The 27252-nt window shown below is 47.1% G+C and overlaps 1 protein-coding gene across 1 annotated transcript in view; it reads right to left on the reverse strand.

The window, feature by feature from the left end:
* Positions 1–27252, reverse strand: part of YME1L1 (YME1 like 1 ATPase) — a 1167043-nt gene that overhangs the window by 580771 nt on the left and 559020 nt on the right. The window contains exon 9 of the mRNA XM_069648114.1: positions 22800–22890. Coding sequence (XP_069504215.1) covers positions 22800–22890 — 91 coding nt within the window. The remainder of the gene's footprint in view (positions 1–22799; positions 22891–27252) is intronic.

Here is a 27252-nt window from a genome sequence, read left to right on the forward strand (position 1 = left end):
GCACCTTCCTCCACATAGCTGCCACCCTCTCCACTGAGGTTAACGGCAGAGATGCCACCGTGTTGAGGCTGGCACCCAGGAACAGAGCTTTCTGAAATGGCACTACTCAGGACTTTGGAAAGTTGATGGAGAAACTGAGTTCCAACAGAAGGCATATGGTCTCCCTGGTGTGCTGCACTGCCAAGGCCTGAGAGGGGGACCGGATGAGCCAGTCATCCAAGTACGGATAGACGTGTATGCCCTTGAGACGCAGGTGCGCTGCCACAGGGGCCAAATCCCCTTCCTTCAGCTGGCCGAGCACTTGCTGCAATGTGACCATCCTGCATTTTTGGGACTTCAGGTATTTGTTGAGGCGTCCCAAGAATAGGATAGAACGCCACCCCCCTGACTTCTTGCGGACGTGACAGTATCCTACTATCGGGAGCCCTGGAGGCGCAGAAGGACGGGTTCTATTGCCCCTTTTTTCAACATGGCCTGCACTTCTCTGAGCATCTGGGCCATGCGCAGCTCCTTTCTCACTACAGGGGGAATGCGAGGGCACCAGTGTTTGAATTCCAGGGTGTGCCCCTGACGAGGTATGTCCAGCAACCACTCATCGGTGGCGATGTTCGACCACTCTTCAACTTGGTGTGTTAGAATGCCCCCCCACAAGAGTGAGAAAGTGGAGCTCCGAGCCCTGGGCCAGGTCAGGCATGCTTTGGTGTTGGCATCCTGCTTTGTGGTCTACGTCAATGCTGTGCCCCTCCGCTGAGGCCTGCAACCAGTCACTGCATGTCTCTTGGAACTTGTAGCGCGAGGGTTGATGGTATGAGGTGGATGCGTAGCCCTTAGAGGATCTGTTGAACTTCACTCGGGAAGATCGATAAGGAGGAAGATCGCAGCTGTCCCCAGCAATCTTGCTGTTTCAGTGTCCGTCTTTATTGCCTGCAGCGTTTCATCCACCACCTTGCCGAAGAGATTATCTCCATCGAAGGGTATAACCACCACCTTTTCTTGGACATCAGATTCTAAAGTAAGTGGCCTTCAGCCAGCCCTGGTGTCTAAGTGCCACTCCTGTTCCCATTTGACAAAAATCTGAGTTCTCGACATCCATCACCACCGTGATGGCGTGGTCTGAGGACACCTCGCCTTGCTGAAATAGTGCTAAAGCCTTGGGCCCAGCTTGAATCACAACACGCTATCATAACGGGCCAGGATGGCGAGGGCATTGGCAACCTTCACAGTCGATGCAGCAGTATAGATGATATGCTTACTCATTGCGTCCAGCTTTTTCTCTTACTGGTCAAGGGGGAACCATGGATTTGGAGGATGTGTTTGCTGACCGCTTACTGGCTGCGGCTGAAACTACAGAGTCTGGAACGGCTGCGATCTGAGGCCTTTAAGGACCGAGTCAAACACCCTGTATTTTTCCTCAAGCCTGTCTAGTTTTGCTGGTGTGGAGCTTGGGGTCTTCATCAGAGCCAGGCCTGCATCCCAAACCTCGTCCAGCAGAGGAACAGTCATCACTGTCTTCCTGGCTCATGTGCGTCTCTGGAAACGAAATCCCTCCTTTTCCTCTGGCAATAAGTTGAAGAGGGTAGATGCCCTTGAAATCATGGAGTGAAATCAACACTCCTCATCAGAAGAAGATGCCGGAGGGGGGGGGGGGGGGAAATCATCAGCACCCATCGGTTCTCCATCCGCTGGAAAAAAGTCATGAAACTCATCCATCTCTATGGTGCCTGTGTCCGTGTCTGTTCCAGTATCTGTATGGGGTGGATACACTACTGGCACCGCCAGAGTGGGGTGTGGGGGGTGAGGGTCAGTGGGGGGAGTGGCATCGGCCACCTCTGTCTTGGACGGCGCTTTGGACCAGCAGTGTGGTGTGTGCACCGAGTTCTTGGGAGGGCGTGCTCCTCGCTGGGACCACCGGGGGCAGGAGCCGCTGCTGTATTTCCGACACCATCCTATGTAGCGTACTCAGGATATCTACGGACAAGTCTCTAGAGCCCTACTGATGGAGGGCTAGTGCGTATCGCGGGCATTGATGGAGGGCTAGCGCGCCTGTGGCACTGATGGGAGGGCTAGTGTTCTTTGCTGGGATTGATTGACAGTCCTGTTCCACAGGGGGTGGAGGGGGTAGCCTCACCCATCGGGCTGCGCCCTCCCTGGTCTGAGTAGCAGCCTTCCTGCAAGGACTCCTCGTCTGAGCTTGTGTAGATCGCCTTGACAGGATCTCTTGCTACCTCCCTTACACCAACCGAAGGTCTGGGAAGAAACTTTGTCAGCAGCAACAGCTCCCTTAATCTTCTTACCTCCTTTGAGAAAGAGGAAACGAATGGGGCCTTTACAGACTGGGCATTCGTGGCCAGAGCGGTCGCAGACGTGAGTCGGGGAGGCAGTGTAACTCTCGATGACGATTTCGCTATTGACTTTGCAGTGGTCGTTGACGGAACAGTAGACTGGGTTGCAGCAGCGGTCGAAGGGGCAAGCACCAACAGAATCCTGGTCGTCATAGCAGTGGGAGACTACGGTCTCGCAGGCGGGGCCCTGTTAGTGAGGGGCTGACGGTATCGCGGCTGGCGAAGTCGTGCACGTCGACGAGGACCTCAGAGTGACTTCCTTACGGGAATGTTTCCTTGCCCCATCTATCCTTCCATGAAGGGCCATGCTTGGAAGAGACGGATGGTCTCTCCGAAGATGCACTACCCACCGGCAAGCTTACCATGGATGGGGAAGGCAAAGGAGAGTGTGTGTGTGCTCCGAACTGGGACCTGCGGCAGAGGCGTCCGGTGTTGGAGCTGCAGCTTGTCCTTTCTGTGGACATCCTGTGGAAGAACATCCTTGGAGGATCTCAACCTCTCTCCAAGGGAGAGCGCTCCAAAGGTCGTCCGGACCTGGAGGAGGTCTGTGTGCACCCAGAGAACGTGCCTAGAGCCTGCATCTGAAGCCCTTTCTTCCTTCAGATGCACCACCAACCTGTGGTAGCGGTCCCGCTTCATCTTGGTGGGGAAAACTCAGCAGATGTCCATCAGTCCTCATCGTGGTCAGGATGCAGACAATAGAGGCACCTTGTGTGGCCATCTTCCACGTAGATATTCCTCAAGCCACATCTGGAGCAGAGCCTGCACAGACTCCTCTTGTTACGTTATGTTATTTGGCATTTATATAGCGCTCTATATAGCAATGGTATGACCTCAAAGCGCTGGTAGGTTGAACGCCCTCGAAGACCGCAGTCCAGGTCAGTTGAGAGAGTAAGTGTCGTAGGGTGCATGGGTGCACCAGTTATGTGTGCATCTGATGTAATTGCCTGATGGTAGCTGCATCCTAGCATTAGGTGTGGTGGTGATGATATCAGTTGAATGTGTGCAGTCTGGTGGATGGACACCCAGACTGGGTTCTGGCTGCATTAGGCCTGTAGGATGGTTGTGTGTGCAGCTAGGCCGGATTGCCTTCTTCCGACATGGTTGAGTAGGACTCAACTAGGTCTTCGTAACTGGAAAAACTAAGATACAGCGATTTAGTGGTCGATCTTCACCGGCAACGGATCACTGCTACCAGCACTGACCAACGCAAGAGCAACTCGAGAAAACTCCCTACACCGAAACGTGCAGTAAAATCTGAAGATGGCCACCAGGGGTAGTGCAGTATGAATCAGTCTCCAGTGAATGGTTAATGGAAGAAAGACAGTTTTCAAGCTTTTAAAGCATGACTGGTTTCTTTTTCACTGAGGATTCCAGGCCCAACAACAAGGAATATGAGAATCCATGCCAGATCCCCACCCACCACCCAATGCTGAAGAAATTAAGTGTTACTCACCGGAGTGACTAAATTAATTCTAGTCCTTTGGCCACTTTCCTCCATCCTGCATGGGATGCAGATGGAGGAAAGTGGAGGTTCTGTTCCCTTCCCTCTCTAGGGAAGGGAACAGAACCTTTTTCACCAGAAAAAGAATACTTTCTCTTTAAATTATACACGCGGCCTTGGGAGCATGCACTGCCCTGTTCCGGCACACCAGCGTTACACCTCAGTCCCCTTTGGCTGTATTAGAATGTTTAACAACCATGCTCTATTTTTAGAGAAAGGATGGAGGAAAGGGGACTAGTACTAGGAGTACGTTAGTCACTCTGGTGAGTAACACTTACTCCTACGTCCCATCCCCTTTCCTCCATCCTGCATGGGCGATTACCACTGACTAGTAAGCCCTGAGGAGCAGCTTGATTGTGGACTTCATACAAACAGGTTATGCAAAACCGCCCGAGCGCTGGTATCCAAACAGTAATGCTTGCAGAAGGCCAATAAGGTGGCCCATGTGGCTGCCTTGGTAATCACCTGCCATGGAACATGGCGTTGATAAGCGACCGCTGCTGCTTTGGCCCTGATTCTGTGAGCATGCATGTCCCTTGGGACCCCCTTACATTGTCTTCTGTAAGTTTCTTGAATGCTTGCAACCATCCATCTGGCTATAGATGCCTTAGACACTTGCTCGCCTGGTTTTGAACCGATGAGGGCGACGCATAAGCCGTCCAATCTGCGTAAGACCTTATTCCTGGCCAGGTAGAATTTTAAAGCTGGTCTGATGTCAAGACAGTGGAGCACCCTTTCCGCCTCCTCTGCCAGGTTAGGGAAGAAGGTGGGGAGCACAATCTCGTTGTTGAGATAGAAAGACAAAACGACTTTTGGGAGGAACCTAGGATGAGTGCGAAGCACCACCTTGTCCCGATGAAACACTGTAGGGTTCTGTAGCTACTAGAGCCTGAATCTGGCTGCCTCTGCATGCCTATGTGAGGCCCATCAGGAGCGCTGTCTTGAAAGTGACTAATTTGATGTCCACTGTAGCCATGGACTCAAAAGGTTTGTGCGCCTGGGCACTGAGAAGCAGGTTCAGGTCCCACACTGCGTGCAGGTGCTTGACCGGTGGGTACAGTCTTGTTAGACCCACTAGATGCTTTTTGACCACTGGGTTGGATTAAGAAAATTAAGACCTGTCTGAGTTCCTGTATGCTGCAATGGCCATCAGGTATGTTCGACACGTGTCCACCTGGAACCCTGATTTAGCTAAATCTGAGAGTGATAGCTAGCGTGCATGTCAGTGGGTCCGCTCCATTTTATTTGGCCCAGAAACAAAATCTGGTCCATTTCTTTTTATACTGTTTCCATGTAGCCCGACTCCTGGTTTATTAGATGATTTCCAGATTTCCCTGAGACAGCTGCATAAGTTGAAGCGTTACGTGCTGAGGGACCAAGCTGCTAGGGCTAGTTTCTCTGGGGAGGGGTGGATTACCGCTCCTCCCTGCTTTACCAAGAGAGAGTCCGGCCCGAGTCGTAGGGGAACCAAAGGTTCGTCTGAAAATTGCAGCGGATCCGAGAACCACGGCCTGTCTGACCACTGGGGAGCTATCACAATGAGACGCAGCTAGTGGGTTTCCCTGATTATGAAAAGGACTTTGTGCAGAAGAGGGGTCGGAGGGGGAAAGCGTACACCCACATTCCATTCCATTGAATCTGTAGAGCGTCCCCCATGAAACCCTGGTCCTGGCCACTCCAGGAGGCGAACCGCCGGCACGTCCGATTGCTCCCTGTTGCAAACAGGTCTATGCTGGGGTGACCCCATTTGCTGAACATTTCCGAAAGTACCTTCTTGTTCAGCTACCACTCATAGTATTCCAAGTCCAGATGACTGAGGCGGTCTGCCTCTAGATTCGACTCTCCTAGAAGGTGTACTGCAGAGATCCAGATGCCATGTGCAATGGCCGATTCCCAAATGGCCACTGGCAGCTGGCAGAGGCAGGGACCTGGTGCCCCCCTGCTTGTTGAATTTTCTTTTGTGTTTTATATATTTCTTGACATTGGTTTTCATTCAACCACAATGCGTTCAAAGACATTAACTTTGTATGAGTTATTGAATATTTGTTTGATTAATGATTAGTATCTAATTATGAGTCACTTGGTTATACGAAAGCGGCGATCGCGATTACGCACAGAGTACCTCGGCGTAATGTCAGGTTCTTTGTTGACAGTATACGTCATCTTTGTGACCCAATTTAATTTCACTTCTGCTGACGTCACTGTGTTGACAATGTACGTCACTCACGCGACGTAATTAACTTACGCCTCCGCCGTAGTCACTTCCGTGATGTACATGGCGGCCATTAGTATTTTAGAGCGACCCAGGTAAGCATTCGCTGGATTTGTCTCATTTAATTTGCTCCATACTCTATTTACCGAGTGAGTACTTTGTTTCCTTTTTGCCTGTGGCCGTCAACTGATGGTTCTATGTTCCCATCTCTTATTATTATGCTATTTTTGCAGGCGATATATTCGTCCCAGCCAATTGGCGTTTCTTATTGAATCAAGCAGTTTAAAATACATCCCTCAAGGGGTACTTACCTACCAATCTCCAGTGTGGTAAGTTTCGATAGCTATCGTTCTCTTCTTTTCAGTTGATTCCAGGTATGTCCTGGGTTCCATTACTAATTTACTCTTGGTCATGTTCCAACAGGTTTCCTATATTCATTTGCCATTTCCAAATCCTTATGGTAAGCATATTTTTATTGGTTACACCATTTTATACTGACCCACATGGTACATTTGACACTGTGTTTTTGGGTTGCCTTGTATGGTCACTTCATTAGATTTGGCGACTCTTCAATGGACGCTATGCCTGGATCTAGCCACTTTCTTTAGTACCTTTTTTTATTGATCCTGCAACTTCTGTCAAGGGTGCCATCTATATATATATTTTTTCTATTGACGACTATCGGCACTACTACCGACTGGATTATTTTTCTGTCTTGACACTATTACTCTGCACTTACGGCACTGTGTTGGTGCGTGATTTGCATGGGGGCCTTGCGACGGTGTGTGTGGCATCAACTATACTTGAAGATGACAGCATTGATTATAACTATGCTCATGTACATTCTCCATATTATTGTTCTTTATGCCATGTGCCTATACTGACCCATTACTGCTGCCCTACCCTTCTTACCGGATATGGTATGTCCCTCTTTTATTCATTCATTTTTTCATGTTAGATTATTCAATATTTTCTTCTTCTCTAATAATATGTTCTCTTTGTGATTGTCTCACATATCTGTTATTTAATTTTGTACTTTACATTGCTATATATGCTGATGTATTAGGTTATCGTTTATCGTACATGGCACTTGAATGTGGTTTAACCATCCAGCCTTGAAGACGACCCAAGTGTCGAAATACGTGTCGGCTGTTCTTCATTCAATCCATTAAAATACTGTACTTTGATTGTTGTCTCTTAGCTCAATGGTGTCTAGCGCAATTCCATCCCCCACATCCCACAAATTGATCGTTGACACCTTTTCCTTCGTGTGGAACACCATTTGCCTTTGCGTGTACCATTGAAGACCCAAGAATACCAGTGATTGTGTCGGTTGGAGTTGCGACTTCTGGAAGTTGAGTGAGAACCCCAGCTCGTAGAGTGTGGTTATGAGCTGGGAGGCTGAGAATCTGACTGGCTCCGGAGACCCTGCTCGGACTAACCAGTCATCAAGGTACAGGTACATGATGGCCCTCTGACCGGAGCAGGGACGCAACAGCACTCATGAGCCTTGTGAAGACCCTGGGTGCTGAGTTCAAGCCAAATGTAGTACATTGTATTGGAAATGCAGATCCATGGCACGGAACCTGAGGAAGGGTTGATGAGCCTGCGCAATGGGGACGTGTAAATATGCGTCCTTCAGATCCAGGGAGCATGTCCAGACTCTCCCACACAGCGTGTCTACTTATAGAGCTGTAGTCAACATTTTCAATTTCTGTAGTGGCAGGTACTGGTTTAAGAAGGTAAGATCTAGGACCAATCGCAGGCCAGCCTGGTTCATTTTCAGAATAGCAACAATGCGGGAATAAAAGCCCAACCCCTGCTGGGGGATTGGGACCTGCTCGACCGCCTTGCTTGCCATAAGGGAGCAAACCTCCTCTAGGAGTGATTGTGTCCCGATTTGTGGAAGGGGAGGGGAAGAAAGATGAGGAGAGGTGAGAGACAGGTGGAAGCCCAGTGAGATTACAGCAATCACCCAGGTGTCTGCAAACCACACTCCAAGTCCGACTGTGGTGAGCAAACCTGCCCCCAACTGGGGTGATGTAAGGAAAGTATGGTATATGATATGGCATTTATACACAAGTGTTTCAAGGCGCGACGAGGTAAGGGAGGGGGAACAGAGGGAAGACAAAGACAACGATCTTACTAGGCCAAGTGACATTGAGATTGCGCAAATGCAGGGGAGGGGTTAGGGGGAGGGGGGAAAGGGCAGTGCAATACATAGGATCAACAGTAAGAATAAATAAAACAATAGATAAACGTGCGGCCAGCTTGTGGCAAGTGCAGGGGTAAGTGCAGACATCAAGTGTCCAGGGCTGGGGGGACTGTAGGGATACAGAAACAGCCCCCAAGTGCAGGGGTTGCCAGGGGGCACTGCAGGTGTGCAGGTTGCGGGGGAGGGGACCTGGGCCCGAGATCAGAGGGCAGCCAGGTGACCAGTTAAGTTTCAGTCAGGAATTCAGCAGGGGAGAGGAGGAGAGAAAGCGCAGAAGCAAAGAGGAAAGTCTTGGTGTGCTTCCGGAACCGGAGATGGTTCTCCTCAAGTTTTCAGGGAGGCTGTTCCAGAGGGAGGCCCCAGCCGAAGAAAGATCTACCACCAACTCGTTGCTTGGAGAAGCAACTGACCCTGAGGGAGTTGGAGGCAGATGGGCTAAGAGCTTGAGAAGGAAGATATTTAGGAAGAGAGAGTTGAAGGTATTGAGGCCCCAGAAGGTCTTGTGGACAATGCAAAGGGTTTTGAACATAATCCTTGCAGCCACTGGGAGCCAATGCAGAGATTTCAGTCCTGGAGAGATACGATCCCTGGGCTTGAGGCCAAGGGCAAGTCTCTCAGTCCTGTTCTGGATGAGTTGAAGAGAGTAGAAGCAGGCAGATTTAAAAAGAGGTTGTTGCAGTAGTCCAGCCTAGAGAGAACCAGAGCTCTGGAGACAGTGACCTTCTGGGGGAAGGAGAGGAAAGGAAGAATACCTCTGAGGAGGTGCAGTTGGTAGTGCGACTTCTTAGAGATGTCAGAGATGTGAGGAGAGCGTGGAGTCGAAGATGAACCCAAGGTTTTTAGCCTCACAGGTGGGAGAAGGAAGAGGGCCAAGAGAGGCCGGCCAGAGAGAAACAGGAAAGGAGGGAGCAGGTGTGCCGATGAGGAGAATCTCAGTCTTACTGGCATTAAGGCAGAGATAGTTGGCGGCAAACCACTCCTGGATAGCGGACAGTCAGATGAGAGAAGGAGAGGAGGTGGCGGAAGGGAGCCTGAAAATGAGCCGAGTGTCGTCTGCACAGCACTGAAAGTTGGGGCAGAGAGCGGCCATGCAGTGGGCAAGAAGTGCCAGGTATTGGTTGTACAGTCAGGGAGAGAGGTTAGAGCCCTGGGGAGCACCAAAGGTAGAGGTAGAAATAAGAGATAGAGGAGAGGAAGGACACAAGTTGGACCTGGGAGGGTCGATCGCTGAGGAAATCGGTCAGCCACATCAGGGCCTGATCGGTGATACCCAGGGTATCACGGACATGGTTGATTAGGATGGCATGGTTGACCGTGTCAAAGGCAGAAGAGAGATCAAGTAAGATGAGGACACAGGGGGTATTGGAGTCAAGGTTGGAGAGCAGATCTTCACGGATGTTCAGGAGAGCAGTTTCCTTGCTTCTCGCAGATCTGAAGCCAGACCGATGGCCATGGAGACAGCCAAACAATTCAGTGTGATGATTAAGCTGGGAGATGGGCAGCTTTTCCAGGAATTTGCAGAGGAAAGGCATGATGGAGGTTGGGCAGTAGTTAGCAGGGCAGGAGGGGTCTGGCTGAAGGTTTCTTAAGAAGACGGTGCACAAGAGTGCTTCAGGGGGGAAAGGAGTGGTTGCAGAAGTCAGCCAAAACAGGCGCCTGGGTGTCAATCTGGTCCTTGGTGGTTTTAGAGGAACAGGGGAGAACCTGTTTTGACGAGGCATTCATAGATCAGACTTGTCTAGAAACCTCATCTGGGGAGAACAGGGGAAAGGCAGAGAAGGGGGAGGAGAGTTGGCCACAGGAGGGCCAGAGGAAAAGAGGGGAGTAGAGGGAGGAAGAGGACAGGATGACCTGAGTTTTACAGATGAAATGAGAAGCCAGAGCCATGCAGAGGGCCTGAGAGGGGACAGGAGAGGTGTAGAGTGCAGCAGGATTGGACAGCTCCCTGCAGATAGTTCGGCCAAGTTGTTGGATGCCGCAGAGACGCAGGCTTGGATGAGGGATCTCTTCTTGGTGCGGACAGAGCCGGTATTGTCTTTCGAGCAGGCGACAGGCCAGTTTGTCAGAGGATGTACAGGAAGCATGTCATTTCCTCTCAGCCACCCTGTACTTGCGTTTAAGGGTGACGAGGTCCGAGTCGTACCAGGAAATGCACTTAGCATTGGGCTTCAAGCAGATCCTCCAGGGGCAAGAACATCGAGAGCAAGGCATAAAATTCATTTTATAAATCGTGTCGCACTAACTGCGATGTAATTTCAGAGAAGGTGAGCATTGTTTATTATTCCTTTACCAAACTCCAGGACAGTACGGGCCTATACAAAGGAAAGCAGAGATCTAGGCGTCAGGCTGACCCCAAAGTTGACTTTTAATGAGTACTTTGGCTGATGGAAACTGCAGATACGGGTGACTGTGGGAGCTTGTCTGTCTTCCACTGTACATATTGGGAGGGATGCAGGATGGCACTTAACAGGTTAGCCCTTTCTCTCTCATCTGTCACTGCTTCCACCTCTGTTACCCAGCATTTTCTATTTCATAATTTGTTTGCTCACTTTTGCGCCCATAAAAGCTCTACCCCTTTTTTTTTTGTTCACTTTGCTCTCATGAATACACCGACCCTATAACTTTCGCTCCTGCCCATCTCCCCTCTTCACTTCTGAGTGGCTCTTCTTTCATCTATTTCTTTCTCACACATCTTGCTTCCTAAATCAATTGTCTAATTCCCCTCTCTTCGCTGTTCACCTTTGCTGAGCTCTATATTCCACTCAGACTGCAATGGCCTTAAACATGCTAGATGTTCATGTGTGCTTGCAAAAGGCTATTGTGTGCATACATCTGAAAGGATGTGAATGGCTGAGAGTGCACATGAGCATGTTTGGTGTGCATGCATGTGAAAGGCTATAGTTATTTGTGCCTGAAAAGGTATGCTGCATATGAAAGGCTATGTGTGCCCATGTAGGGCTGAGGTCTGTGTGCATGTGAAAGTCTGCATTGCTCATGCAAAGCTGCAGTGACAGGATATGTGTTGCTGTGGGTATTTTACATGTTACCATTTGGACACCATCCAACTTTGCTTTCCACTGAAAGCTGCCAGGCTTATAATTTAAGTGGCCGTTCAATACATGAAGCCTCCCCTAATATGCATATGTATTGACATCGCTGAAAGCGATACCACAGAAAATGAGCTCATATTTAGCCTTGGATACTAAATGTGATGATGGTAAATTACATTACGAAACGTTTTTATTCGTAAGCCAAGAGACAAATAACTTTGCTGTGCAGATTAAGTGGCATTATCATTATTATATATGAAGCAGTACCTTGAGTGAGCATTTTTGTGTAGCATACACATGTCAACTGAACGGCTTGTGGGCACTTCTGTGAGATCAAATGTTTTGCCAAGGAACACACACTTTAGTTAATTGTGAAGCCGGGATTTGAGACCAGTCTGCAACATAAGGCCCTTAAACAAATATCTTCCCAGCTTTAGTTGGTAGAAATAGTACTTTGGTTTTAAATAACACTCTGTTTTGTAGAGATGTTTTGAAACTTACAAAAAAATCAACATCCAAGCTGAAAAATATATAAATCCATGTTGAGAACAAACACCATGGTTGTAGCTTTATTTACTCATTCTTGAATGCAAAATTACAAGAACGCAAAGTAACGTTAAGCTAAAAAACATCCTAGGAGTTTGGTAAATGTACGTTGAAGACTTACACACATAAAAAGGTATTGTATGATAAGGTCACTTTCTTGTAGTCATTGTTTGACAGAATCATGCTTGCTACTGCATATCATGTGATGGGAAGGTGAACACTTGTCAGAAACAATGGTTCATCAAAGAACCACCACTAATGAGCTTGCCATTAAAAGGCTCTGCCGATAGATAAGTGAGTGTATTTTTTTTTTTTTACATTTGTATAGCACACTAAGCCCAAGAGCATCAAGGCACTGTTGCGTGACCAGTTACTCAGAAATGTACAGACATTGGGATAAGCACAGCGTAATAGTTGTTCAGTAAAAGTTACTGTAGTTTCAAAGATCAGACCAGGTAAAGGGCTTGTGTCCAACATTCCGGCAAACAGTTCTGAATCCAGTAGGAGAGTTCAGCACATCAGGTCGGAGGAGGTTACAGTGTTTGCCAGCTATGGCTGGGAAACAACAGGCTCCAGCTTTGGTCTTCTTGAATGTAGGCAGACTGATGTGGTTGCCGTAGGCAGCTCTGGGAATTGTTGATCACTGACTATTTGAGAGGCACTAGTGGGAAGCCACGCTGAATTTGCAAGGATAGCGGTGTCTGGTCACATGTCCAGCAAAAGGCATCCTAATTATATCACCAGTGGTGAAACAAGTGTGAGGTCCCTACACCCTCTGCATCGGTACAGGGGAAACATGTCTTGCATTGGCCCTGATTGAAAGTAAGGATATACACATTTTCTAATCATATACGTTGATGCTAATCAAAATATTTTTACTTATCAGTCTCGACTAATCAATGTTGCAAGACTAATTTATGCCTTGAAGAGTATCAGATATAGCAGTGTGGAGCATAGAAAGGGCTGTGTCAGGGTGTGAGTCACCCGAAGGAGGAGGGGGGTGAGACCATGGCGGCAAAGGCCTCAACTGACACACGCTTCATGGGTCGGATAACCGAGAAGGTAGGTGGCAGTTATGGAGTAGGCTTGGCCTGGGGGGTGGAGAGAGTGAGCTGGGAGGAAAGGAGAAAGTGATCACTCCAGGAGAAGGAGTGGTGAGAGGGATGGAATGGGGAAGGTCTGTAGAGATCAGAACACCCAGAGTGTGCCCTGCAGAGTGTGTCGGGCCAGAGGGGACGATAGAGAGTGAGTGTCACGCAGGTTGCGAAAGTCCAGAGGAAGGACAGGAAGCATCCAGGTGGATGTTAAATTCTCCAAGAAGGAGGAGTTGTCGAGACCAGGAGGGAAGAGGAGAGGTCCACCCACTCAGAGAGGAAGGAGTACATCTGACCAGGTGGCCGAAAGATGGGATCCACAGTGAGGGAATGGCTAGGGGAGAGAGAGAGAGAGAGAGAGAGAGAGCCTGCAGATGAGGCATTCAAAGGAGGAATAGGCCTGGATAGGAATGACAGACGCAGGAATCCACTCAGGGAAGATGAGGGCTACACCCTGTCTGGAAAGATTGGACCTGGGCACAGAGAGGATCTTGTAGCCGTCAGAGAGGAGAGTGTCAAAGCTCATGACAGAGCTAGCCGTGAACCATGTCTCAGTGAGACTGAGGACATCTAGGTCAAGTTCTTCGAGGAGGCGACAGATGTCAGAGGAGTGTTTGACAGCTGAGCGAGAGTTGAGCGTGACAATATGGAGAAGGTTGCCGTCCTTGAAATACTTCCAGGGAGGGGTACAAATAAGAGGTACGCCCTGTGGAGGTGTAGAAGAAGCCAGAGGGGGTGGGACAGAAGAGGAAGCAGGAGAGGGCACGGTAGCCAAGAAGGAGACAGCACGGGGGAAAGGGAGGGCAAGGAAGCCATGGAGGGAAGAGGGGACAGCAGGAGAAGAAAGGTAATTGATCAGGCATGGGAAGCATCTATCAAAGAGGAGAAGTTTAGCCAGAGGGCCTTGGACCAAGACAGTACCATTCAGTTAAACATTAATGATGACCTTAGAAGATTGGAAGGAGGCCAGTGTTAGGGAGAATTCTCAGAAATGTGCCAATTCTCTTCACCTTAGAGACCCCCAGCAACTTTGCTGGATTTTGAGGACTTGATTTATTTAACCTGGAGAGAGTGAGCCTTTTTACCCACTCTCTCATGTATTTTGATGTGTGTTTTACTCTTGTGTTCTTTGATTATGGAGTTTTAGACAACTCCATAGGCATCATCTTTTCATGCGTGTCAAACAGCACCCTCAGTGCAGTGATGCAGGGAAGCTTTTTAGGCTGTCCCAATGTTTAAATACCTTCTCTGGGATTAACTACTGTTTCCCAGAGAATGTAAGGTTAAATTGACTTTACTAGTCTTTTTAAATTCCTAGACCCAGCACACACCATCTTCCTATAGAGTGCTGGAGGGGTTACCTAGTAGCCCCTATGTCTAGAAACTCATGTAGCAGTCAAATGCTACCCTTTCCTATCGAAATAGCTGGTGGCAGTGGTTTTACAACGAACCACCAGGATTGTTCCTGACCACGAACACCAGTAGCTTAAGCAAAATCAACCTTTTGTATAAGTCTGTACAACACAGTTTTTGGTAGCGAGCTGAGCAGCCAGGCTTATCTCAAGAGGGAATGTGAGCTTGTAAGGGTGTTACACAAAGGTCTACAATGACAAGTATTCAGATAGACACTTTAAAAGCATTCACTAAATGAGGCAACCAATATCACACAAAAATTATACTACAATACTGATTACTAAGTAGTTGAGCTCCCTTGAAGTAGGAGCCAAATAGCATTAAAGTAGGAACAAAAAGGCATAAGTTAATAAAACGAATATTGCAGTTCTTTAAAACAGTGCAAATAGTTTGAGTTCACCAGAGGAGTTGATTCAATGCAATAGGTAGGCCAAAGTTAATGGGCTAATGTCTTGTATAAGTAAAAACGGTTCTGGTATTTCAAACGGAAAAGTCTTTGCCACGGTTCTTAGAAGTAGTTCACGGAAGAAAGGTTTATATGTCGGGTAACAAGCTGACGAGGCCTGCAAGTTGCCAAAGTTCCAAAATTTCACGGCGAGAGGCAAGTTCTCTCGTTCAGGTTTTCACAGTACCTTATATTGAAGAAAATGATGCAGCTGAAGACTTCTGTCCCTGGCAGTTCCTGCAGATCTCGCTGTTCCTGTGCCTCAGTCGTGGGGACAAGAGGGAGGATGCCAGGGGACTCCTGCACTGCACGGGGACCAGTCACAAAGCTGGAAAATGGGCACATCTTCGATTCCGGTTCCTGTTCTTCAAGCACACAAGATGGTGTCCTTCCCCCAGGTTAATCCTAACCAGCTCCGAGAACGGTATCCAGGTGGCTTAGGAGTTGATTGGTCCCACCAACTCAAAGGAAGAAGTCATCCTTGAAGGGGCTTCTCTGTCGAGATGAACTTGGCGATTCGGACCTGCAGCAGGGTTCCACCGGGCAAACCAAAAGTCCAGTAGTTGCAGCAGCCGTAGCAGCCGTCCTCTTCCAGCTCGTCTTCAGTTCTTTCGTTCCAGTGGTCGGCTATGCCTTTCAGTCCAAGAAACTCGCCTTTTAAACAGTTTTCTCCCATTCATTCCAGCCTAGCTGCCACTCACCCAGCAGGCTGGCTGTCCTGGCCGGACAGTCAGCCAGCCAATCACACCAGAGCAGAGTGCATTTGGGTCTCCTAGGAGACTAAGCACAGGGAGTTTCGGGCACCTCCCTCGCTTCCTGCCCACCCCACACACTCGGGCGCCAGAGGCGGTCTTCAGTCCTGAAGCCCGCCAAAGGCGTAGGAACAAAGGGACCAAACCTGGTTTGGCACGCAGAGACAAACTCTAGAAGTACCTTTCCAAAATGAAATGGCGAAATAAGAAGACTAGACCTGATTAAACAAGGGGGCTCAGGCGCCATCTTGAAAAACATGGCTCCCGTGATTTTTAGCTAGCGGTGTTCACGGTCGGGAAAAATCATGGTAGTTCATTGTAAAACCACTGGCACCAGCTATTCTGATAGGAAAGGGTAGCATTTGACTGCTATATGAGTTTCTAGACATAGGGGATACTAGGTAAACCCTCCAGCACTCTATTGTAAGATAATGTGTGCTGGGTCTATAAATTTAAAAAGACTAATAAAGTAAAGTTATCCTTACGTTCTCTGGGAAACAGTAGCTTATCCCAGAGAAGGTATTTAAACCTTGGGACAGCCTAAAAAGCTTCCCTGTGTCACTGCACTGAGGGTGCTGTGTGACACACATGAACAGATGATGCCTATGGAGTTGTCTAAAACCCCATAATCAAAGAACACAAGAGTAAAACGCACATCAAAATACACGAGAGTGTGGGAAAAAAGGCTCACACTCTCCAGGTAAAAAAAATCAAGTCCTCAAAATCCAGCAAAGTTGCTGGGGGTCTCGAAGGTGAAGGGAATTGGCCCATTTATGAGAATTCTCCCTAACACCCTGACAGACTATTTATCAACATTCATGGATGACCCGTTGACACCATTATTACCTAGTAACCCGAGTCTTCCACGACCACTAACCCCCAATGCTCACATCCAGGACCCACCTAGAACCAACAGACCATGTAGCTCCACCACCAGATATAACAGACTCCGCTCCAGATTACTAAAATTATTCGAACCTCTTGCAAGGTCAACGACTAATACTAACACTAGGAAAATATGCCCTCTAACCAGACTTAACACCAGCTTCCATCCCACTCCTCCACCCAAGAATGAAAATTGGCAGCAAAACAAACCACTTAATGCACCTCTCAAAAACGAAATAACCAGACCCCACCAAAACCACTAGCAGGAATGAATGCCCCACATCTCAAAGCGGCTCTAATGAATGCCCGCTCCTTAGTGGCACACGCCACAGAGATAGCCGTCATTTTACAGATAGGAAAGTTTGATTTCCTCGCCATCACCGAATCCTGGCTTCATGTCGCAGCCGGCCCCACCCTCATGCTTGCAGTCCCTGAGGATTACTCAGAGCAGACAGAACAGAGGCCTGCGGTGGATGCTTAGCCATAATAGCCAAAACTAACCTAGCCATGAGACTAGCCCCCTCACCTGAGGTTACTTCTTGTGAATCCTTAATCGCTAAACTACCAATTCCGGTTCCAAAACGCTTACCATCAACCTACTTTACAGACACTCCCCCCCCCCCCCCCCCCCGCCCCATCGGGTCATTTGAAGAGGACCTAACCACCCATCCTCTGACATCAAAAATACCTCACAAGTCCTGCTGTTAGGTGATTTCAACCTAGGGTTTAAAGACCCCAAAGACCAGCAAGCAGCACTAATCGCTGGCACTCTCACTGAACTAGGCTTTTGTCAAAGAGCGTCTCTTCCCACACACAACCAAGGAAGAACTCTCGATTGGGTGGCAGACTATAACTGCAGCCCCTCCATCACGTCCATCACCCCACAGTCATGGACGGACCACCACCTCTTAGCATTCTCACCAGAAGCCATAACACCGCCCACCATCAACAACCCACTGGCCTCCTCTATTCGAACCAGGAATAAAAAAACATTACAGACAAGAAACGTGTACCGCTTATACTACCGACAATAAACTCCTTACCCGAGTCCAGAGAGCCCTCCATCCTAGTTGAGGAATACAACAAAATAATGTCCGAAGCCCTAGACTCCATTGCCCCATTAAAACTCTGAAAGAGTAAACCCAAAATGCACCTGAATACCTGGTTCTCTCCTTACCTCAAATCACTAACACTGGAAAAAAGAAAAAGTGAAGCTATTTGGAGACAACTACCATCAGACGTCAGCAGGTCCAACCTTAGCAACATATCTTCCAATTACAAGAAGGAAATACTTCTACCCAAACAAGACTCTTATAACAAGAGAAAAGTGCAAGCCAATTCAAGTATAAAAGAACTATTCACAATCATTAAAAAATTCAAAACTCCTATCCCTGTGCCAGACACTTGCGAAGGACAAAAACTGGTGCACTAGCATTCAAAAAGATCTATCTTACAAAGTAGCAACCCTTCAGGATAAGATCACAAAAAACACACAACCTTCACAACTCAATCCCACAACCTAACCCACGCATGCCCTCACACAAACCCACACATCACTTCAGCTTCACCAAAAATGTCCATCCTAGAGGTGGAAAAAGTCATCCTCACCCTTAAACCTTCTACCTGCCAAGGAGACCCATGCCCAGCCCAAATCATTAAAGATGCTGCCAGAGACTTATCACCCTTCATCTCGAAGCTTATTAATGCATCCTTCTCCACTGGCACTATCCCCAGCAACCTCAAGGAGTCCTGGGAACTCCCACTCCTCAAAAAACCATCACTAGACCCTACTATACCCATAAACTATAGAACCATCACCACAGTGCCCTTCTTGCTTACAATCTTATACAGGGTAGCATACATCCAAATTCAGAAGTAGAGTCCGTCAATAAGGCTTCAGGCCCCAAAATGGGACCAAAACTGTTCTGATAGACCTTAAGGCCCAAATCGACGCTCTTAAGGACAATGGAAAAACCGCCTTGCTGCTCTTACTTGACCTATCAGCGGCGTTCGATTTGGTAGACCACAAAATCCTTTGTAACCATCTCGAGTCGGCTGCATACTTCTCACAAGAAGCAATAGGCTGGATACAATCCTTCCTGAATAATAGGACCATGCATGTCTTTTCACCATCTGCAGACCCCAATCCCATCACCTGCGGGGTGCCACAGGGTTCATGTGTTTCGCCGACCATGTATAATATATTCACTAAGCCCCTTTTGGAAGATCTGGATGGTCTTGGCATCACCTACACTAACTATGCAGATGATACCCAGATCCTCATACCGTTGACGGGAGATTATGACAAGGATTTGGCCTTGGTGAACAGGATTTACCTCATCATCCAGGCATGGAGGGCCACTCATGGTCTATGCCTGAATGACAAAACTGATCTCATTATCCTTGGCACCACACCCAATTTTGATAAACTCTGCCACAAATACTCTAGCTTCAACATCGATGGCAACACCATCAACGTTGCCAAAGAAGTTAAAACATTAGCTGTCTGTTTAGACGCCACCCTCTCCTTCGCCAAACAAGTCAACGCCATGGCCTCAGCCACTGCTTACACGTGTAAGCTAATTAGAGCTGCCAAGCCCTTCCTCTCTACATACAGTTACACTACCCTGGCCAGAGCCCTAATCCGATCGAAATTGGATTACTGTAATGCCCTATATTTGGGGGCTAATAAGTAGATCATCAATAAAATACAGATTCTACAAAATAACGCCCTTAGAGCAGCACTAGGTATAGCTAAAAAAGAGCATATCTCAGAGAGAAGAAGATCGAACAATTGGCTCACAACCAACAATACAATCTTGTTAAAAACGGCCTCTCTTACACACAAGTGCCTAAACAATGCTGCCCCACGCTATCTTATAGAAAGATTTACTAGACAATCATCCAACCAACCTACAAGAATGGCCAACACTAATCTCCTGATGGTACCTAGGTTTAAACTCTCCAGAACTGGAGGGTGTAGCTTCCCAGTTAAAGCCACTCAGCTGTGGCACCCCCTACCCTCAGCCTTAAGGAAAGACCAAACTTCGCTCATTTCAGATACAACATCAATTGGATTAAATAAAATCCAATCACTAAAACACAGGGCGGATGGCTCCTCCCTACTATCTTACACTGTCTATAATGTCGCTTTTATGCTACTCATTGTCTGTACACTTTGCATAAATTGTTTGTGTCTAATCCCTAAAATGCTTTTGCCCCACTACTGTTCCGAACTTGTTGACTTCTATCTTCTATGTATATACCTATTGACTATATCCTTATTTTTATATGCTTGTACGGCACTGCAACTAAACGAGAAATATCCCCGTCGCTCTTCTGCGCCTACTGACCTTACCCTGTATTGTATATTGCACCATTGTATATTCATGTACAGCACTGTAACCAAACTAAAAATATTCTTGCTGCTTTCTGCGCCGATACCCTCTGGTCTGGCGCGCATTATAAATAATAAAACAAACAAATGTTCCGAGTCCGTAGCCGTGAGTTCACCAAAAGTAAGGATCTAGGATCAAGGTCGGAACAAAAATCAAGATACAAAAGACAAAGTAATGCAAGATGGGTAAGCCGCGATTTTTGCAAATCAGAAGCGGCGTACTCGGCAACCCGGAAGCTTAAGTAGGATTACCGTAAAAAGTCCTAGCTCCACCCCTAGCATGGAACAAGTTGCAGCAAACATGCAGACGACGCCACAATCGCCATGGGAACCTCCACCTACGTGGTTCATGTAGTCGGGATGGAATGGAAGGAAGGCCATTCTGAGATCCCCAGAATGTTGGTACATGTACAGCAGGAGTTTTCTGCTTGGATACCGGTGGTAAAAATCTGTGTGTCACTGTCGTAGAATGCTGTATGTGAGCAGCCTGTGACCTAATCCTTACAAAGAATAATAATCAGTCTTCCAAGAAGGAAAACCCCAACAGCGAGAAGCAGAAGCAATGACCAAGAAGGCACCAGGAAGGTATATGAACCCGACCAAGTCGACCCAGACAGCTTATGGGGCAGGACTGGTCAGCCAGCCAACAAGGAGCAGACCCACAACAGGGTAACCAGCTGGGATTAGCCCAGCATGGCCCAAGTCAGAGCAGGTGTGTAGTAGGGTTACTCGCAAGTTTTCCATGTGTCAGAGGCTTTCCACCTCAAGAGGCTTATCTAAGAGGACTTCATGGGAAAGCATAACTGCATCGAACCAGAAATGATCACAACATGAGACATCCAGTCCAGGAGGACAATGAACAGCCCAAGCAGAGCATCCAGCAGCCATAAGAACAAACCAGAGTTGAGACACAGGACCCTGCCACTATGACACAACATGATCCTAGAAAATAAGCACATTATTTTTATGGTAAAACTCCATAAATTCAGGAGAGTAGCTGATGAATGGACAGGGTATCCCCTAAAAACGTGCATTCACTAATGGGCTGGCCTTGTAACGCTCACCTGATTCCCGCAGAGGCGCCGGTCTTGACTGGGTGAATGCCGTATCTTCAAAGGTGATGTGTAACACACGGTTGGCTCTTTGGGCTGGACCTCTGTGCACTGTATGTCTGACTCGAAGAGTAAGATGTCTTAGGTAAGTGAACGCCGAGCTCTCCATCTGCCTCGGGGCAGGGTGCCGTAACCAGTTTCTTCACTGGATAAGGGTGCAGGCCTCTTGACCTCAGAGGACTGCTGTCCGTCGTTAACTGCACGAACGGTAAGTTCTGGGCACTTCAAATGTCTTAAAAGTCTTTTGTAATGATATCTCTTGTTTTGCAGGGTTCCGGCGATGGCGGATGGCGGGCTGATGAGAGTTGAGGATCGAACCCGCGTGAGGAATAGAAGCGCCTGGAAGCACGTAAGTAAGCGCTTGTAGCCTGCTTCACGATGCGCACTAACTGTCCCTTTTATCTTGCAGGTACAAGTTCGGAGCTTTAGAGAAGCTGAAGGGTGCTGGAATACCCACTGGATTCGGCGTGGGAAGGAGTAATGGCACGTGAGTAATAAAGTTGCCCAATGTCTTTAAACGCACCTTCTTTTGTCTTTCAGATGCGGGATGCAGCGCCGAAGGCCTCCGGAGCGTGCGAAGAGTAGGTAAGCCTTTGTCTTTCAGATGCCGGAATGCAGTGCGAAGACCTCCGGAGCATGCGAAGAGTAGGTAAGCCTTTGTCTTTCAGATGCCGGAATGCAGCGCGAGGCGTTGGTGACAGCCAATGGACCAGGTAAGAGATGCGCTGCCACTGAAGACCGTAGTGCTAACCTGTTCTTTCTTTGTCTTTACAGGTGCTGCTGAAGACTGGATTCCAGGATGGTAAGCCTTTGTTCCCTTAGGCCCAGGATCAGAAGCAGAAGACACGATGAGCGTTCTGCTGCAGAGAATGCAGAATAACGCAAAGCAAGATTCATCCATCGGGTGTGGTTTAAATAGCCTCCTGTAGTGCTTAGGTGTCTCCTTCCACAGCCACGCCTAGGTAAGAAAAGAGTTCCTGCTTTCCAGAAGAGTTCCAGTGTTCTGAACCTAGGGAGTGGCTCCTGCCCCACCCAACAGGAAAAGTAGTCCCAAACAGAAGAGGATCAGGGGTTCAACTGGCAAGTAAGTAAGCAGCATGGTCTGCTGCAGGTAAGTCCACCCAAGCATTATGAGCCCGGCGCTTCCAGCGCTGGGACTGGGCATCTTTATGAGCCTGGTGCCACTGGCGCCAGGACAGGGTCCAAAAGGTCCCAATTGGGACTGGCTGGCACTCGGAACCGGGGTTATGGGTCTGCTTCCAAGGGAGTCGGGCAAGTCCTGATCTTTTGGAAGCAGAGATCATGACAGGCCTAGACCAGCACTCCATTCATACACCAGGCAGACACACACACAAAGGCTTTGGCATCCAACTTATCAGGCTGACCATTTGCACACTCAGGTCCACCTACACAGTATGCATATTGGTCTGTCGGTGGCAGGAGAGCAGCCAAAGGCACAATGGATGGTGCATGTTTGGGTTCAGAGGGAGTCCATGTTATTGGTTTGTTGGGCTACCAAGGCAGTAAATACTGAAGAGAACGGATGCACAGCTCCCACTAGCCAACTCCACAACACAAGAGGGTGTAGAAAGATAAATCGTCATTGGGCCAAAAGGAGCCCTATTGGCTACCACAGAACAGCACACCAGAAAAGGTTACAGTGGGAGGGGGGACATCTGCAGAAGTTACTCTGACCACAAAAATAAAGTCAGAGACAAGAAAACAAACGGAACATTCCATGGACCGGGCCAGCAGCAAACCCCAAAATGGAATTATGCCCTTACACGTGATCACTATCAAGGTTTGCAAAAAGATGTGAAAATGTATTTTACCTTTTGGCAGTTTGCCTCCCAGTACAGTAAATTTCTGAGGATTTTTCAAGAACTCTACTACTTCTTGCAACTCTTGCTTTGCTTCTTCCACCTGCCAAAAATAAATAAATGAATATAAAATTAATGATTTGGGTATTAAAAGGAAAAAAAGAATCTCTGGAATCACACGTAAATGATTTAAAAGTACAAAAGAAAAAATATGTTTAAAGTGTACAAATGTGAGGTCCAGAGATACCATAAAAAAGTGTCTAGGAATGCGAGGCTGCAACAGATCCAGCTATACGTTACCCACAAAGCATACATGACCCCCCAGAGGATTGCTCGATTCAAGAGTGCAGAAATACAAACATGTCCCAAATGCGGGGACGTGAACGCAGGCATGATACATATGTTCTGGGCATGCCCGGAAATTGGAAAATTCTGGGGAGAAGTAGCCCACTGCTTAACCGAGAAGGGGATCACTCTAAATGTGAAATCTGTGTGGGCATGCATGGTAGTTTTTTTTTTCGAGACCGCGCAAACTGAAACATGTGAGTAAACTCAAGGACTTGGCCTATATACTTGCCAAGCGCAGAATTGCCATGGGTTGGAAAGCAAATAAATAGGCCAAAGGTAACTTATGCAGAACAAAGCCCTTAGAGCGGCACTAGGCATAAAAAAATAAACACAAAATCAGACCACATTTCAAATACCAGGAGATCCAACCACTGGCTCCCCATTCAAGCTAGAGTACTAACAAACACCACACTAGACTTCTCAGATCGAATAACAGTGATAATCTCGACATCCCACGATATAAGAGAGAAAAAGCAGGCGGTAGTAGCTTCCTAGTACTCGCCCCCAGGCACTGGAATACCCTTCTTATTAATATCAATATGGAAACATCCTTCCCATCATTTAAAAAGTCACTAAAAACTTGGCTTTTTAATAAATTCTGACATGATTACAGAACCTAACCCATGCCATTGTACATAACCGCTAGAAAATGATTACTGTATTATCTCTGTTATTGCCTTATTATGTTCTAAGATTGTATTTGCCAATGTCTGTAAATACGCCGTGATACCTCAGGGTCTGGGCGTATAACAAATGTAATAAATAAAGAGGTCTGGTGGCATGATCTCCAGAAATGGGCAGAAGCGGAAACAGGGGTATGGAATGAAGGGGGGCTGGGGTGAGGAAGCGGAAACTTTGAAACTCTGATGGTGTTATGCTTGATTTATGCTTGATTCAAGATGGCGCGGGCACGCAATGCATTCTGGGAGCGCTCAGAGCCATGTTGGATATTTACTTCACACCGCAGTGAAAGGCTGCGCACATTTTGCTGAAGTGTTAGATTCACAGTGCTGAGACAAACATGCTTTTCCAAAACCTGGTATGCGGTCAAGGCCATTTCTGCTGGGAAAGCTAATGTTGTTATGGCTTGCTACTGTTCTCCGTGGAGCGTGTTTTTAGAGCAGGGAGGCCCTTCGTTCCTTGGGGGTAGCTCTCGATTGACCCAGCTGGCAACCGATGGCTATTCCTCAACTGCGCAGGTGCAATTTCCAGAAGGTTCGAGAATTAAATCCCCTTTGTGGAGTGTCTATATATGCGGAAACCCAGAGGGGCTCAGGTGAGACTTCAGCCAGAGAAGGACGCTCCGTCTGGCCTTCCTGTGAGCTGTGGCACTGTCGGCCTGGCTGTCCCCGGGGTCTTCCATCCGCTTCTGGACGAGATGAGGAATTATATTACGCTCACGTGATGTATTTCTTTTTGACTTCTTTACTTCTTCTGTGATCTATGTCCATATTAGTTTTAGGAGTTATTTCTATGTACTTGTAATCTTTGAATAAATAACCGTAAAGAGCTGATTATCTTCTAAAGAGTGCGTGGCTGTGAGTTATTGTGTCTGTCTGTTTATGGGTTGAAGTATTTGCTCTATAATTGCATTGGTGATTTATGGTTGTTCCGTGCACTTTTCAGGGGAGAGCAATACAGATGGCCTGGAGACAGCTAGTGGCCACACTGTCTGGTTCCACCCAGACCTGCCTAAGTGAACATGATTCCTCCGGGAATACGGAGGGCGAGGTACCCCAAGAGGAAACAACGGGGCAGGGCAAAGTGAAGTAGGCTCGAGTTAAAGGGGGGGGGGTTATGGGGAGGCAGTGGACATGGCACAATACTGTATATGATGCCTGAAGTTACATGACATGCACTGTTGGGTTTGTTTTCTGTTGATTGGTGGTTGTAAAAGTTAATAACAATTGTTTAAAAAGTGTACAAATGTGCAGATTTAACTACAGAGAGCACCACACTGGAGACAAATTACTACATCAAGATCATCATCAAAGCAAGTCTTCCATGCTCTAGAAAATAAGCAATATAAGTTACATAATTATATAAAGATCTGGGACTTTATAACATTTAAAAGGAAAAGCAACTGAATTTTAACAAAAATTCTTTAGCACTGCCGAGCCTAATCATCTTCATGTGATGATGTGTCAAGACAATAATACAACCACAAAATATTTATTAACCTCCATATATCTAACTTGCACATCTCCTGGAGGGAAGTATATGCAAACATGAGGCAAATGCTTCCGGTCTTGTGTGGACTATACCACTACTCTTCCTCCCACATGTCAATTGGCATTCATGTTACATAAGATTAGACATAACACAAAGCAACATCCTCACTTGCTTGATATAGCCTGTGATGTATACAAAATTAAGAGAAGATCCAGAAGGAAAGCCTGTTATCCTAGCTCTTCATCATATGTACCCTCATTAAAATCCATAACTGAATAGCTCTGCCTAAAGTACAATCGCAACACATTTTTCAAAGACAATATAAAACTACCAAATTAGAAAATAAACCTGCATATTTGGCAACATAAAAATATATACATTACTCCCAAAATAACATTTGCATGTTCTTTGCTATCCACATTGACCTCTGTAAAAACAAAATGGGAAACTGCAAGCAATGACAATTAAAAATCAAAGTAGGAATGATACATTATGGCACCAAATATTTTAGAAAATATTGTTCCCTGTTATTTTTACTCATGTCTAGATTGAGAACGTGTTTTTCTTTTTGCAGATTTCACAGTTTCATTCTTTAAGACCTGAAGCACAATTAATGTTGGATATATTTTTGGACTCTCTGCTGCTTCCATGCCACCTGCCAAAACAACTAATTCCTTTGGGGAACAATGACCAAGCATTATGGCTGTCATTGCAGGGGGTCCCTGTCTCACACTTTATATTTTTACGTAGCAGTACTGGTACCCATGGTAAACAGTGTAACCAGTGCAGTGAGAACTTGTCTTCCATTTCATCTAACCTTGGGTGACATATCCACACAGGCAAAGTGTTCCTGATAGGTTTATATTAATGCTAACCTTTTTTATATACAACAGGAGAATTGCAGTGCACTTTTCTGTTTGTACCACAAGGCTGCTTTTTGTCCAGAGTAGTAGCCAAAATGGCAACCTGATGGGTATAGCCCACTTTGCAAATTACTGGCTTTGTTGGCCTTCTTCACCCTGTTCACAGGGAATGGCCAAATACCATCAAGCTCTTAAGTGGGCTGAGTCCAAAGTCCAAGAATAGCAACTGTGTGCTTGTTACTGGTTTGGTCTGGGCAGTGGTTATAGACGCCATAATCCTGCATGATGCAACTGATGCATCTAAATTCTTTATCCAGGATTAGATAACCTCACACAGTTTAAATGCAGCATTTCTCCTGATATGTGGGCTGGGGCAGCCCACATCTGAATCTAAAGAGGTTTTGGAGTCATTCTGTAGTCTACCGACTGGAACCAGGACCCCGCAACACCAAGTGTCTCGGGCTGACCCTGTGAATGCCACAGCCAAAGACAACTCCCTTAAGTCGAAACTGCCTTCATAGACTAGGAGAATCCTTTCAAAGTTTTGCCCTCCCTTGAACCAGTAGGCACAACTGGTTCACAGACAGACACCTCTGCTGGCACCTTCCTGTAGCTCGGTTGACCAGCAGATTTGCTATAGACTGGAAGGTTTGCATATCCTGAGTGTGGGGCGCCTCCTGTGTCAGGACAGAGAGCATACAGTCCTAAACACTTAGAGGTCCCAGGGGGAACGGAAAAAAAGAAAAAAAACACACAGGAGGTGGTTTATCCCTGGATTGACTAAACACGCATCGAAACCCACTCCCATATATATATATATCCCAAAAAATACAAACTCGGTACATAAATTACACATTCAATGTCAACCATTTAAAAAGATGTATACATTTTTTATCATCTATAATTAATGTTAGGGAGATTAATCATTGTTCTGCTTCATCCACTCTCCTAGTGAGATCCGATACCCCCCTCCACCTCCCAAGCATTTTTTGCTGGGCCTCTGGACCTTTTTCTTTCATACCTGAATGAGTGGAGCCTTTTTCCTCTCATTCCTTCTTGGGGGTTCTGTCTTTTGGAACTCT

The sequence above is a fragment of the Ambystoma mexicanum genome, chromosome 2q, assembly GCF_040938575.1.
Source record: "Ambystoma mexicanum isolate Mex_15411 chromosome 2q, UKY_AmexF1_1, whole genome shotgun sequence".
NCBI lineage: Eukaryota > Metazoa > Chordata > Amphibia > Caudata > Ambystomatidae > Ambystoma > Ambystoma mexicanum.